The 15,204-nt window shown below is 42.7% G+C and overlaps 1 protein-coding gene across 1 annotated transcript in view; it reads left to right on the top strand.

Moving 5' to 3' along the window:
* Positions 1 to 15,204, top strand: part of disc1 (DISC1 scaffold protein) — a gene marked incomplete at its 5' end in the record, with an annotated part of 59,840 nt that overhangs the window by 15,323 nt on the left and 29,313 nt on the right. The window contains 3 exons of the mRNA XM_080782122.1: positions 442 to 496; positions 6,094 to 6,196; positions 6,383 to 6,571. Of these exons, the coding sequence (XP_080638248.1) occupies positions 442 to 496; positions 6,094 to 6,196; positions 6,383 to 6,571 (347 nt within the window). The remainder of the gene's footprint in view (positions 1 to 441; positions 497 to 6,093; positions 6,197 to 6,382; positions 6,572 to 15,204) is intronic.

The following is a 15,204-nucleotide window of genomic DNA, read 5'->3' as shown; positions in this document are numbered from 1 at the left end:
CCAATGACTAAAGTCTAAACTAAGTATGCACTCCAAGAAATGTAAAACTTAAACAGATCCAAAACATGTTCAACTCGTATTTAGCCAACTGCCAGGCAGGCCTTATCAAAAGCTCAAAAGAAAGATGTCCTCATATTACTTAATCCAATTTCAACTCTTACCAAAGTGTAGACAGACAATTTCAGACATGACGTGTAACTACCGTATTAAGTTATAACAGATAATGAAGTTTACAGTTTTATGGCCTCGGTATCCTGAAATCTCGCCAATCGAGGGAGAATTAATTGGGTGTGTATATGTACTGTTTGGATTTCACTGCTCCGTGCAATTAACTGTTCATTTACATATTAAACATGAAGCACCTCTCAGAGCTTTGCCAGATCACATCTGGCTCGGTGTTATTGTGATATTCTTCTGTTCTCTCTCTCTCTCTCTTTTCAGACTCCAGGATCAGGAGCAGGCATTGAATCTGTCAATCAAAGAAGCGACAGCCAAAGTAAGGCTTAATTTACATGGATGTTATGCCATGTGTTACATGTTATGTTATGTTAACCCATTCTGACCGGGAACCCGTTTTGGTGTTAGCATCATGTCATGCTTTAGCTATTGAAAAATAGCAGATCTACAAGCTCGTAGCGCGCCACCGAGTGGCGCGCTACGAGCTTGTAGGTCTGCTATTTTTGCAAAAATCAAAGAACGACTGACATTTTTAGAATCTGATCTCAGGTCAGAATGGGTTAATCAGACCAGTGTGTGTCCAGTGGAAACCTCGTATGAATCTGATCTCAGGTCAGAATGGGTTAAGTCACGTCGTGTCACGTCAAATTATGTTACGTTACATTTTCTTACGTTAAAACTTAAAATTTCTTACGCTAAATGTTCTTACATAAAACATTCTTATGTTATTTTGCAAGCGTCACCATTGCACTACAAAGTATACGTATATGAGGCTTAACGCTGCTATAAGCAATATTTCTCAACATTTTAATGACATTTTTTTATTATTATCTTTTGGTATTCATTCATACAGCCAGCAATGAGTAAGACTCTCCCAAAAAAACACACATCTAGGGGCCACAATCTGCATTCAAAGATGTTCCTAGAAGCTTTGTCACAAAAAAAAAACCCGGTCGCAGCCAATGACTAACCAATCAGGAAACAGACAGGCAAATCGACCAATGACAAAGCTTCTAGGACATTTTTTGAATGCAGATTGCGGCCCCTAGATGTGTAACAGAGACTACTTTTTTTGGGGGGGGAGCGTTCTACCCATTGCTGGCTGTCTGAATACCAAAGAAAATAATAAAAATAAAGGTCATTAAAAAATTTGACATTATTGCTTCTAGCAGGTTTAAGCCTTTCTTCCAACAGCCCAGATCTATTCCTGTAACCCTCTCAACACACAACGGCTTAAAGATTTATGAATATCTAATGAAGAACACTAAGTCAACGCAGTGAGTATCTACTGACTGCCTGTCACCAGATTATTAATTAGGCAGAACCAGCTAGATGATAATGTCAAGTGTCATTATATTGTAGCTGTACTTGACTGTGTGATTGCTCAGACATTAACCCATTAGGCCTGACGTCGAACCACCACCGTGAGCAAAAAATCCGCAAATCGTTACACAGTATCTCTATAGTCATGTGTTCAAGACTGATGTGTCCGATATTTCATATTCCATCCTAATTGGCTAACATTGGCTTTCATAGTTTGCAGGATTGGCCCCGTTTTGAACAAAAATCCTCATCATGCGTCCTTTTATAGCGCCACCAGGAGGCCTGGTGGTGCCCAGAAGGCTGAGAATCCCTGCGTTAGGACAGCTAATTACTTGCGCAAGCAGAGCGCGCAAGTAATCATTTCGCTTGGTCTCTTTGAAGTGAAGCCAAGTTTTCTTCAACCGTAAGTCTGTGCCTGGTTTGCTGGGACTAGTTACAAGTTACAAGTTACAACATTACGTCATATACACACCATGTACTCTGGTCCCGGTTCTCAACGATGACGTAATGTTGTAACTGGTCCCAGCAAACCAGGCACAGATTTACGGTTGAAAAAAACTTGGCTTCACTTTTTGGAACCAAGTAACCACAGTATACTGCTAATCAAATTACAACTACATACTCTATAGTTGTAATGTGATTTGTAATTTGTAAATCTGTGCCTGGTCTGCTGGGACCAGACTACACAGATGACCATATCTCTTACGTCATCACTGAGAGCTAGTCATACATATACACACCATGTACTCTGGTCCCAGTTCTCAACGATGACGTAATGTTGTAACTGGTCCCAGCAAACCAGGCACAGACTTACGGTTGAAAAAAACTTGGCTTCACTTTTTGGAACCAAGTAACCACAGTATACTGCTAATCAAATTACAACTACATACTCTGTATGTAGTTGTAATGTGATTTGTAATTTGTAAATCTGTGCCTGGTCTGCTGGGACCAGACTACACAGATGACCATATCTCTTACGTCATCACTGAGAGCTAGTCATACATATACACACCGTGTTCTCTGGTCCCAGCTCTCAACGATGACGTAATGTGGTATCTGGTGGGACCAGATTACACAGATGACCATTTCTCTTACGTCATCACTGAGAGCTAGTCATACATATACACACCATGTACTCTGGTCCCAGCTCTCAACGATGACGTAATGTGGTAACTGGTCCCAGCAAACCAGGCACAGACTTACCGTTGAAAAAGACTTGGCTGTCACTTTTTGGAACCAAGTAACCACAGTATACTGCTAATCAAATTACAACTACATACTCTGTATGAGAGCCCACGGTAATACACACCATGTACTCTGGTCCCAGCTCTCAATGATGACGTAATGTGGTATCTGGTTAACAAATCCAACTACAGATTTCGGAAGTATTTTAGATCATGTATATTTCAACAAATTTGAAAGTATTATTACAGAAATTGAAGTTAGAGACACATATTACTCTGATCATGATTTAGTATTAATATCACTATAGTACAAAATGAAATACATTTAAAACAATTGACAATTTACAATAAGTAATAAAATAATTATACTGTATAATATATTTTAATTCAGTTTATATACCTTTTTTTTCATCACATATCAATGATTCATTTTTCTGTAAAAAAGTAGTTGGGTAGCAAATAGTTACACGTAATGATTATACATTTCAAACGTTCCTTCACAGAGATACTGAGATGTGATAGTTTCCAGCGGTCGAAAGTACTTGCGCGCTCTGCTTGCGCACTAGTAGGCCATTTATGGCCTACTAGTGTGCAACAAGCAAGTATGCACTCGGCAGAGTGCAGTTCTAGTTTACATTGCAATTACATCTCTAAACGTAATGTACAGTAACTGTATGGAAATATGCAGCGATGAGTAACATCTATGTTCCTGTACATAGCCTGGAGCCACTATGAACATCAGAAAATTGCCTCATTACCTTGTCCTAGCCTGTGTGTGTGTGTGTGTGTGTGTGTGTGTGTGTGTGTGTGTGTGTGTGTGTGTGTTGCTTTCGAAAGTGAGAGAGAAAGATCTAACTGGTTTACTGTATGAGTGCATGCATTTCTACTAGGGGTGTGCATCTGTCCTTTACAAGACGATTCGATACGTATCGATATGCATGGGCTACGATGCGATTCAGAGACGATACATTTATACACAGAACGATTCGAATTCGATTCGATTCGGTGGAATTCGATGCGATTTCGATTTTGTGGAATTTGAGGCGATTCGATGCGATTCGATACGATACGGTGCGATCTGACACATTTAACCTTTTTTAGATTTTTTATTTGAAGCTAGATCTATAAAGAATAGGGTTGGGACTTAAAAAAAACATCTAATTAATTGGAGGATTTGTGATTAATTAATCTAAATTAATCACATATCAATAGGCCTATTTGACCTGATCAGTGAGCTTTTTTTTCAAATGGATTTGGATATGAGTGAATCAATGAATGAATAGGCAATTAAAAAAGTAGTAATAATAATAGTGATATTATTATTTAATTATATAATGCTTCTCTGAGTACTTAGACGCTTTTCAAGGGGAACATTAGAAAACTAATAAAAACAACTTTATAAGAGAAAAACTAAGACTATGGAATAAAATAAATGAAAGTGGAATGAGATAGCTGGGGAAAGACATTCTGGGTTTGAATTTATAGGTGGTGGCATATCTCTGAGCTTTGGGAAGTGCATTGTTTTGACAGATCTGCCTGCTGTGGACAGTGAAACCAGACGCAACGATACAGTCATACTGTCGATGCAAACAGACGTGTACAGTAGCTGCTCGGCCTGCTCCAAATGATATTCCCATTCGTCTTTGTGTCTGCCCGTGTAAACGCAGCATCGACTGTGAGGGTTGGGGAACGAATGGACCATAGAGTTATTAAGGTTATTCTAACGATATGGACCAGAGTTAAACTAATGTTAGCTCCCATGCTAACTATATGCTACCCTCGTCAGAAACAACACGACCATCCAGATCGGGTGGAAGCTGTTGATATCACGTTGCTTGTGCCCGTGGATGGGAAATGAAATGTAAAAGGCTATAGAAGCGTGGATGAAAGGCAAAGCACAGATGTGCAATAATGCTGTGTCGTGACTCGTATCTGCGTGTGTATTCCGTCTGACAACGAGTGGTTTATGCTGCTATAGTGCTCGTCTGTTGTTGCTGGCTGCTGATGCATATAGAGCGTCATCATAAGCATGCGCCCGTCCTGCGCTGGAAGTAGCAGATCTACAAGCTATCTACCCGTCGCAATGCACAGCGCTTTGGGCTTGTACATCTGTGTTTTTCCAGCAGTTAGTTGAATTATATCGATTCGCAGCTTTAGGATCGAACCAACGTCCGATGCAGACGCTATTTTGACCGATCCAGACGCACGTGCATCGATGTAGTCGCATCGTTAATGTTAAAATCGATTATCGATTCATATCGATATTTTTTGACACCACTAATTTCTACCCTATGGATAACATACTGTATGTTCAGTAGGTGTACTCTACTGTACTGCATGTAACTCCACAGTCCACACTCACAGAATATATGGCAGCATGGATGGTTTTGTCTAGTGCTGCCAACGAATATTCCATATTCGAATGAATACTCGAATGTTAAAAAATAAAAGAATAATCACATTTATTAAATTAAAATTAACGCTCCAGTTTATCTATGATCTCTATCCTTCTTTATACTCTATGGTTATACTTATAGTTCATGTGCGCAGGTGTTGTGCACTGAAAACAGCAGATGTATACAAGTTCACAATGCATCATGTGTGCTGTTTTGACAATACTGCTAGTAACTAAAGTTTTCAAATCAAAAGTTTGGATCTATCTGAGATGTAGTGGAGTAGAAAGTATTGGAAATTGGAAATAGGGCGGCTATACTCCTGAGGTGGGGGCGAGGCGAGGCGGGCTGCATGACAGTCATCAGCCCCTCAGAGGTGATGAGAACCCCCCCCCCCTCCCCCGGCAGGTTCATGGCCTTTCATTCCTCCGTGACATTCTAACGACATCCTGTGTGGGCATTTCATATTTCCCTTGTTTAAGATGTGGGTTTTTTAAAGGTTATGGACAGAGTAACGCGTTGGCCCTTCGCACGCTGCATGCATAGTATTCATAGCAGAAAGGACACAGAAAGAGGAAGGAAAATTAATCTGTGAAGTTTAATAAGAACGAACGCCGGTGTTATACGGCTGGTAACCTTAAGACTGTTGTACACTATAACTTCAACTTGTCTTGTATGTATGCCACAAAAGAGAATAATAAAACAACTTCTGGCATTAAACACCATACCAGAATTGTATACCTCTCAGTCCCGGTCCACAGTATAGTTCCGGAGTGGTTCCAACGGATTGTGCGGACCTGTTCTTTCCCTAGTGGTTCTGATTGAGGTTTAGCTACTGGGACGTAAGTCGGGGGTTGAGTTGCGAGCATCCTTCGGGACCCTTGTGCCTGAACGGTCAGTTTCAGGGAGCTCACCCTCTCTCTCTCACCCTCTCTCTCTCTCCTCTCTCACTCTCAATCTTACCCTCTCTCTCTCTCTCTCCGTCCTCTTGCTCTGTTCTCTCTCTCTCTCTCCAGGTGGTGATGAGCCAGAGGCTGTCCGGCAGCCTACGGAGAAAAGTTAGCGAGACGGAGACTCAGCTCTTGGCCCTGCATGAAGCTAAACTGGCGGCCATCTCAGGTGACCCCGAACACCCCCATCCCTCCTCCACTACACACACACACACACACACACACACACACACACATGTCTCTCCTCCTTTTTATTTGTTTACCTCATTTACCTCCATCGCTTCCCATTAGCTCGACTTAATTAAGCGCATCAACGATCGGAGCGCTCCCATTAAAGTTTAAGGTATATATACAGGTAACGACTTCGGCAGCGCCAAGGAGCTGAGGGCAGAGGTCAAGGCGGTGTGCGCGGAGCGGGACCGTCTGGAGGGCCTGGCCAGGAGGCTCCACGCGCTGAGCTCCGGGAACGGCCAGGAGCTGTCCAGGAGGAAGGAGACGCACCGGCTCCTCAAGCAGGAGCTGGGGCAGAGAGGAGCGCAGCACGGTGAGTCAGACACTGTGTGTGTGTGTGTGTGTGTGTGTGTGTGTGTGTGTGTGTGTGTGTGTGCGCGCGGAGAGAGACAGAGTTATTTCATGAAAATCAAGATTTAACGTCCTGTTTCACTGCAGCCCACGTAGGCTACACTACACGCTGTCACAAACATTATGCTGTGTAGCCTGGCATTCCTGTGTGTGTGGCGTGCACGCAGAAAGAGAGAGGCGTCCTGTGACGGTCTGTGTAGCCTGGCTATTCCTGTGTGTGTGGCGTGCACAGAGAGAGAGAGAGAGAGGGGCGTCCTCTGTGTCGGTCTCGCGCTCGTATCACAACATCATGCAACGTGCGTGAGATGTAAAAAATTAATAAAATAGAAACAAATGAATATCGGGTCTGGATCGCATCTTGGTGAACTCTTGCAGTGTGTGATGCCTAGTCTGTGACCAATCGTTTAGTGTGAAAGCTACAACAATATAATGACAGACGATAAAATAAATAAAAAGACTCCTGCAGTGTGAAATACACAACGATCTGATGACTCGCCGACAACTTTAAAACGCCTACAGTGTGTAGGCGAGGCCATAAAGCAATGTCCTGCTGCCTCCTGCGTTATGTGCAAAATTCAAAACAGGTGGTACGCTACGCAGGGCAAGTTGAGTGATATCTAAACGAGCAAACTGCAAAGAATCACCTGCAAGGACAGAAAGTAGCTCATAACATAATGTCTACAGTGGATTTTCATTAAACAAACACTTAGGATAGAAAGAGAATAATTCAAGAATAATTCAAGCTTTTCGTACAGCTGTACAGAGTTTGACGTTGTGTAATACAATCAGATGGGACTTTTCTGTTTACTTACATCTCAGAGGCAAATGTCGTGCTTTTGCTCCACTACATTTATTTTGAAAACTTTAGTTGCTAGCAGTAACTTTGTAGATAGGGTCCAGGTAGGGGGCCGCTCAAGTTATGATATGATAAAAAAAATTCAACTAAATCTAGACAGTTTTCTGAAAAACGCATGTTTCTATGTCAGTCGTTCTCAAACTATTTCATGTCAAGGACCCCCAAAAATATCTGGATTTGGCCACCGACCGAATCTGAAAATATGTTGTTCCAGGACTCCCCCAGAAGCAACAATTTGAGTTGAAAACGTTCGCTCTGAAAGAATATATATTCAAAGATTCGCGATTTCTTTAAAAAGTTTTAGTTTTGTTGGCAGGCAAAGTGACTGACAAATAAACCCTCTTCTATCTTGAATCCTTTTGCCAGCATTCTTGTGAGAGCAACAAAGGGTTGTGTTGTTGTCTGGTGCTTTGTATCATTTATGTTGTTCTGTAAAAGTGGTGGTATTATTAGGGCTTGTTTGTTTGTGTGTGCCTCGACGGAGCGGGCGGTAGAGTTTCTGCTATCTGTGCGCTGGTTGTGGTGGGCCGGTCTGGGCCAAATTCGCGCGAAAATGACCAGGCCGAATTTTTGTCCCAGGCCAGCCCTGCCTCTCTCTGTACCCACTCCGAACACGATTGTAACAAAATGCGTGTCGGGGGGGGGGGGAATTTAGCTTACAACCCTTCTTGAGGTGGCTTGGCGTTGAGAGGTGAATGGATTTTGACAAGACGGCACCAGCTGCACTGCTGCTAAACCCAGCCCGTCAGTCACAGAGGCATTTCTAACAAAGGTCATTCCACTCCGAGCCTTGGAAGACGGGGGAGGAGAGGTGGCAGGTGGGCGGAGAAGTGATGAGTCCTGGGTTAACCCATTCTGACCTGAGATCAGATTCATACAAGGTTTCCACTGGACACACACTGGTCTGATGAACCCATTCTGACCTGAGATCAGATTCTAAAAATGTCAGTCGTTCTTCGAATTTTTCAAAAATAGCAGACCTACAAGCTCGTATCGCGCCACTCGGTGGCGCGATATGAGCTTGTAGATCTGCTATTTTTCAATAGGTAAAGCATAACATGATGCTAACACCAAAATGGGTGCCCGGTCAGAATGGGTTAACTTGGACCAAAAAACTGGCCTGGCGTCACGTCCCCAGGGCACAGTTAGCAATGATCTAACATCCTCTTCTGTGAGACCAGATTCTACAGATGTCTTCTAAATCTAAATCCTGACAGTCTTCTGAAAAAGCTACGTTTCTGTGTCAGTGGTTCTCAAACCTTTGAGACCCACACATTTTCAGACCCCCGTCTGAAAATATGCTGTTCCAGGGGACCCCTCCCCCCCCACCCCCCAGAAGCAAATATATGAGTTAAAAAAACGTTCACTGTCAAAAAATATACATTCAATATATTGCACAAAATAATCAAAACATTTCAAAAATAGCAGTACAAGCTTGTGTGTCGTCGCGCTATGAGCTTGTAGAACAAGCTACATTTTGTACATTTACAATTTTACATACATTGTGTAATGTACATGTACATTTTTGTACATTGATGTACATGTACATTTTTGTACATTGATGTACATGTACATTTTTGTACATTAATGTACATTTACATACATTTGTGTAATGAACATGTACATTTTGTACATTAATGTACATGTACATTTTTTTTGTACATTAATGTACATGTACATTTCCATATAGCTTGTATGATTGTGAAGCCTTTAAGGTGCTACAGATATGTCCTCTGGGTCTACAGACTGGGATATAGGATTGCATCATCATCATAATCATAATCCCATTGTCTTCTGTTGAAGGCATGTTCTAATCTATAGTGTCACCACTAGGGGGCACCATTTCACCATGTATACATCTTGGTTCAGGCCCGGATTGCATTGTTATGGATGGATTGGATATAGTATTTATCTCATCACGAAGGATCAAACACTCACACAGTTCACGTCAACGTATCCTCAGACAGACGCATGCTATGCTTCAGGAGGAGGAATAATATTATGCAGTAGGCTTTACCCGGGGAAACAGGAGGCGAATGATGGCAGAGGAGAGAATTAACCCATTTTGGGAGGGAACCCATTTTGGTGTTGGCATTAGGTTATGCTTTAGCTATTGAAAAATAGCAGATCTACAAGCTCATAGCGCGCCACCGAGTGGCGCGTTACGAGCTTGTAGGTCTGCTATTTTTTTAAACTGTCAGGATTTAAGACATTTTTAGAATCTGATCTCAGGCCAAAATGGGTTAATCAGACCAGTGTGTGTCCAGTGGAAACCTCGTATGAATCTGATCTCAGGTCAAAATGAGTTAAAGAACCACCATTCTTCTGTGCGTTAGAATCTGATCTCAGGTCAGAATGGGTTAATATATTGGGACGTTGGGACGTTGATGTGGATAAACAAAGGGATTGGAATCAGGTGTGTGTGTGTGAACTGTAAAGTAAACCACATCATGAATGTGTGGGAAGAGAATATGGTGAGTTAATGACTGGGTGTAGTGCCTTGCTCAAAGTGCTCAAAGTGGGCGGCCATTATATGGCAGGCAGAGTTCCTCTGAGCCTGGATGACAAAGAGTGCAGGGGTTTCATTAAGCTGTCATCCCATTGGGTAATGAGGGGCTGGCACACTAGCTCGAAATTGATAGCCCACAAACGGCACATTACCATTTGTTTATACCTGGAGGGGCAGGGGATATATTTTTTTCCTTCTTTTTTTTTTTTTGCCAGCTTCAAAGTCAAGATGGTGGTCGCCTTTCGGTGGTTTTTGAGGCACATCTTGCATATGCTTATATCCAGCCTGACATTAGTGTCATTAGTGTCATTCATCACATGAAGCTTCTTCTTTTCTGAAAAGACCTTATTGTCATGTCAGTTGTTGCATCTTCAAAGGAAGCTAAAGAAGAGTGTGTTTACACAAGCAGTGCATTGTTCGACAATCTTTTTTTTTTTGTTATCAAATGTTTTTTTATTAAAGACAAAAAATCACAATAAGATACGTTAACATCATGAATGACTAAAGAAAACAAGAAACAAAAAACACAAAAACAAACAATCCCACCCACCCCTCCCCCCGAGACCAAAGATGCCAAAAAATGTCAGTACTCTTACTACTGTGCAAATGGGAACAAAAAATAAATAAATGAATGAAAATAACAATCTTTTAAAGAAAAAACGTAAATCGCCTATTTTCGGAATAATGTTATACATTATAGGGCATTAAGCAACTAGGCGACTAGTTTACTATAGTTGACTAGTAAATCCACTAGTCGACCTTGTTGGTACTAAAAAAAATAAAGTTTATTTATTATTCCCAGATTTTGTTGGCCTACAAGATCAGGTAGATGTATAGTTATATGTCACATAATAACGTGATTAAGGTGTTGACTAATCCTAGGTTTAGCACTGTTAGATACCGAGAGTTTTAGAGTTTTATGAACCAATGTATTTATTTGTAACTGTTCTGTATGTTTTTTTTGTTTTTTTTTAAGATATTTTTTGCGGCTTACGCCTTTTATTGGTTTTTGAAGGGACAGACAGTATAGGCTGACAGGAAACGGGAGAGAGATGGGGGAAGACATGCAGTAAAGGCTGTGTCGGGCTCGGGAGTCGAACCCGCGGCACACTGCGACTGGATTACCAGTCGGGTGCCCAGACGGTTACGCGACCGCCTGGGCCCGTTCTGTATGTTTTTAATTGTGGTTTGTCATCTACTGGCTACGGCTGTCAATAAAGTTTCATTCATATAGTCACCAATGTACACCCCCCCTCCCCCTAGTAAACTAGGCAACTAGTCAACTAGTAAAAATGACTAGAAGTGAATGCCCTAATAGGTTATTGAAAATAGGACTTAAGTGCTCTAACCTGACTGAACGTTTCAGCCCTGCGTGGTGAGGGAAGCGTTCTGCTCTTGGAACCATTACGCTGTAAATTGCCGTTGCCGTCATCGAGTGCTGATGATTCCACAGCCCTCACCCATAATGGGGGGTTTAATTCATTCTGACCTGAGATCAGATTCTAAAAATGTCTTCTACATCCTGACAGTTTTCCATTCTGACCTGAGATCAGATTCTAAAAAATGTCTTCTATGTCAGTCGCTCTTCGATTTTTCAAAAATAGCAGACCTACAAGCTCATAGCGCGCCACTCGGTGGCGCGCTATGAGCTTGTAGATCTGCTATTTTTCAATAGCTAAAGCATAACGTAATGCTAACACCAAAAGGGGTTCCCGCCCATAATGGGTTAATTCCCCGTTGAGAGAGAGTATAATTTTATCCCCCAGAGAGAGATCTCAAGTGAGACTAAATTCACGAATAAATAATTGAACGGCTCAAGAACAAGAGTTGTATAAATGACCCCCCCTCCCCCCCCCCCCAGGGGTCAGTGCGGTTTAACCCATTTAGACCTGGTTTAGACGATTCTACAAATGCCTTCTAAATCTAAGACAGTTTTCTGAAAAACGCATGTTTCTAATGTATGTCAGTCGTTCTCAAACTATATTTCATGTCAAGGACCCCCAAAAATATCTGGATTTGGCCACCGACCGAATCTGAAAATATGTTGTTCCAGGACTTCCCCAGATTAGAAGCAACGATTTGAGTTGAAAACGTTCGCTCTGAAAGAATATATATATTCAAATATTCGCGATTTCTCAAAAATAGCAGATCTATACAAGCTCATAGCGCGGCACTCGGTGCCGCGCTATGAGCTTGTATAGATCTGCTATTTTTCAATAGCTAAAGCATAACATAATGCTTTGAAAAAACCAAAAGGGGTTCCCGGCTCCCGCCCAGAATGGGTTAATGTGGACGCCACGTCCGAATATGAATGGGTCCCTTTTATAGTGGCTCTCTGTTGATTCATCAAATGATTGATCTCCTCTGTTGCTTTGGCGTCGAACCCTCAACCCCCACGGCTGTGATCTGTGGCGAGGCGATCATACGACTATATCTCTGAGTCTCGTAACGTTCACTTCTTCGTCTCAATCCTTTTTTATAGTTTCATTTCGTTTTTTTCTTTCATAGAACATCCTGTTGAGCCGAGCTTGCATCACACCCCTCCTTTCCTCAGCATATTGCTGTCACCCCCAGTGTCACCTCTGGCGCTGTGACGGGAATGGTATTTATTTGTGGGCCCGGGGACTGCAGCGGGATTTGTGAGCGTGTCCGACCGCCAGGCCACAATTCCCGCCATGCACACACACACACACACACACACCACACACACACACACACACACACACACACACACACACACACACACACACACACACACACACACACACACACACACACACACACACACCACACACACACACCCCAGTCCTGCAGCGTTGTTTGGGTGCGAGCACAAAGTGGACGTGACAAAACGCTATCGTTCTCGTCCCACTCCATGTAATTAAATAGCCACGATTGCCTGTTAATGGCGCACAGACAGTAACGCAGCGTATGACTTATTCATGACTCTGCCTCTTTTCCAGGGTGCTTTTGTTGAGCGCTCGACGGAATGTGTGACAGCTCTCTCTTCCTAACGGGAATGTGTGACAGCTCTCTCTTCCTAAAGGGCGTCTGCTGTGATTGAGAGCAGTGTATAGTGGTGGTTTAAATGGGCCTGGGAGGGAGGCGGGAGCGCATGCATTTCCTGGTTTTTGTCTCTGTAATGTTGTGTCAGCTTTCACTTTGCTTGTCTATCCAGCAGAGAATAGCGTTCCATTGTGGAGTTGTCAGAGAGGTAGTCCTAACCTCCAATACCCCCTAAAGACTACCAAAGCAAATAAACAAAATAAGCAGTGTTGACTGAGCCCACTGCACCCCTCTGGAGATGGTAGTAATTTACATTAAAATCTGTGTCAACCAAACTAGTTATGTCACAGTGCCGCTGGCGTTGCTAATACATAAAGACATGCCACCACAACAAAGGTAGAAAAGCCCACTCTTAAGTGGAACAAGGAATGTGAGCAGGTCTTTTCAGGGTAGAGGGCTTTTGAGGACCAGGCATTTCCACTTCTCTTCATCCTTTTCTCTTTAGTGTCTACCCAGATTCAATCAGCAGTGGAAAAACGTCCACAGTCGAGTAACCCTCGAGGCTTCGTCTTTTTTTTTTTAACAAACTCTGGTTGCTTAGTTTGATATCAGACATGATAACAACAACAACAACAAACAGCCAGTGTCATTTCAAGCCAGAGAATTTCACAGCCAATGTGAAATGGATATCCACCCGTAACCCGTAGGCTATAACTGTACACAAAAGCGCTGTATTTTTCAAAATGGAATGGATTATTAGTGCATGGCGTACAGTACTGTATTATTGTGCTGTGCTAGCTTCAGTCCGCATGCTGCTATATGCTTTGAGCCTTGACGGATCCTGGGTTTTATTATGGAGTGTCTGTCAGACACATCAGTCAGTCTGCCTGTCTCCACTCCACTCACCACCACGCCACCGGCCTGCTGTTAACCCATTCTGAGCGGGAACCCCCTTTTAAAGCATTGTGTTATGCTTTAGCTATTGGACAAATAGCAGATGTACAAGCTTTGTAGGTCTGCTATTTCTTTGAAAAATCGTGAAAATGTAGTGCAAATCTTACTTCTTTCAGAGTGAACGTTTTTACCTCAAATCTTTGCTTCTGGGGAAGTCACTGGAACAACATATTTTCAGATGGGGGGGGGATTGGCAGCGGCCAATTACATATAATTTTGGGGGTCCTTGACATGAAATAGTTTGAGAACCACTGACATGGAAAACATAGGGGTTTTCAGAAGACATTTAGTAGAATCTGTTCCCCCAGGTCAGAATGGGTTAAGAGCAGATGTATTGTGTACCATGAATGAACACAGTAATACATTGGTACAGAAATGGTGAATGTTTGTGCATTAATGCTGACACCGTGTTTGTGTTATACCTGCAGCAAAGCGGCGCTGTAATGTCGAAGGGGAAAACAGCGCGGGGCCGTACTGTGCTGCTGCTGTTGGCTGAGAGACATTAATCACAGTCGCTGGCAGTGCCTTCAACTCAATTACCCAGACACAGCCATTCCTCTTCGGCCTTATTATGCCTCGTACACCCCGCGTTCATAACGGCGTGCGTGCGTCACGTGTGTGCGTCGGTGGTTGGTTGGTTTCTGCGCTTGCATACATATAACGGGTGCCGCCTCTAATTTGTTTGACGACCTGCGAGGAGGCCTAGTGTAGTCGCCGGGGCCACTTTCGTTTGTTACAACGAAGGCAGCGAAATAATTAATTATGCTGCATTAGAAGGAGGTGCAAATATATACCCATAGTTGCAGCGTGTCGTGCAAGGTTTAACCCATTTTGGGCGGGAACCCCCTTTTGGTGTTATGCTTTAGCTGTTGGAAAAATAGCAGATCTACAAGCTCATAGCGAGCTTGTAGATCTGCTATTTTTGAGAAATCGTTGGTGCCAATCTTTGGATATATATATTCTTTCACAACGAACGTTTTTTTTGTTGCTTCTCCTACAAGTACAACCAGCAATGTCCGTGTCTACCTATGTGTCTGTGTCATGAGCACGAGTATATGACTATATTAGTACCAGTAGGGGGCACCAGAAACAGAGAGAGTGCTGCTAATGAGAGAGAGAGAGAGAGAGAGAGAGAGAGAGAGAGAGAGGTGGTGGGGGGGGGGGGGGATTGCACCACTCAGTTCACACGGGTGTGATTATTTTTTTCGACGTCGGGTCTAAATGGTTTAAAAGCCTTCTTGTGAAACTCTTAACAGACTTTAATTTTAAG

Source organism: Protomyctophum bolini (assembly GCF_963924005.1).
Source record: "Protomyctophum bolini genome assembly, chromosome: 14".
NCBI lineage: Eukaryota > Metazoa > Chordata > Actinopteri > Myctophiformes > Myctophidae > Protomyctophum > Protomyctophum bolini.
The sequence above is the reverse complement of the archived record's forward strand: the minus strand, read 5'-3'. Positions and strand labels throughout refer to the sequence as shown.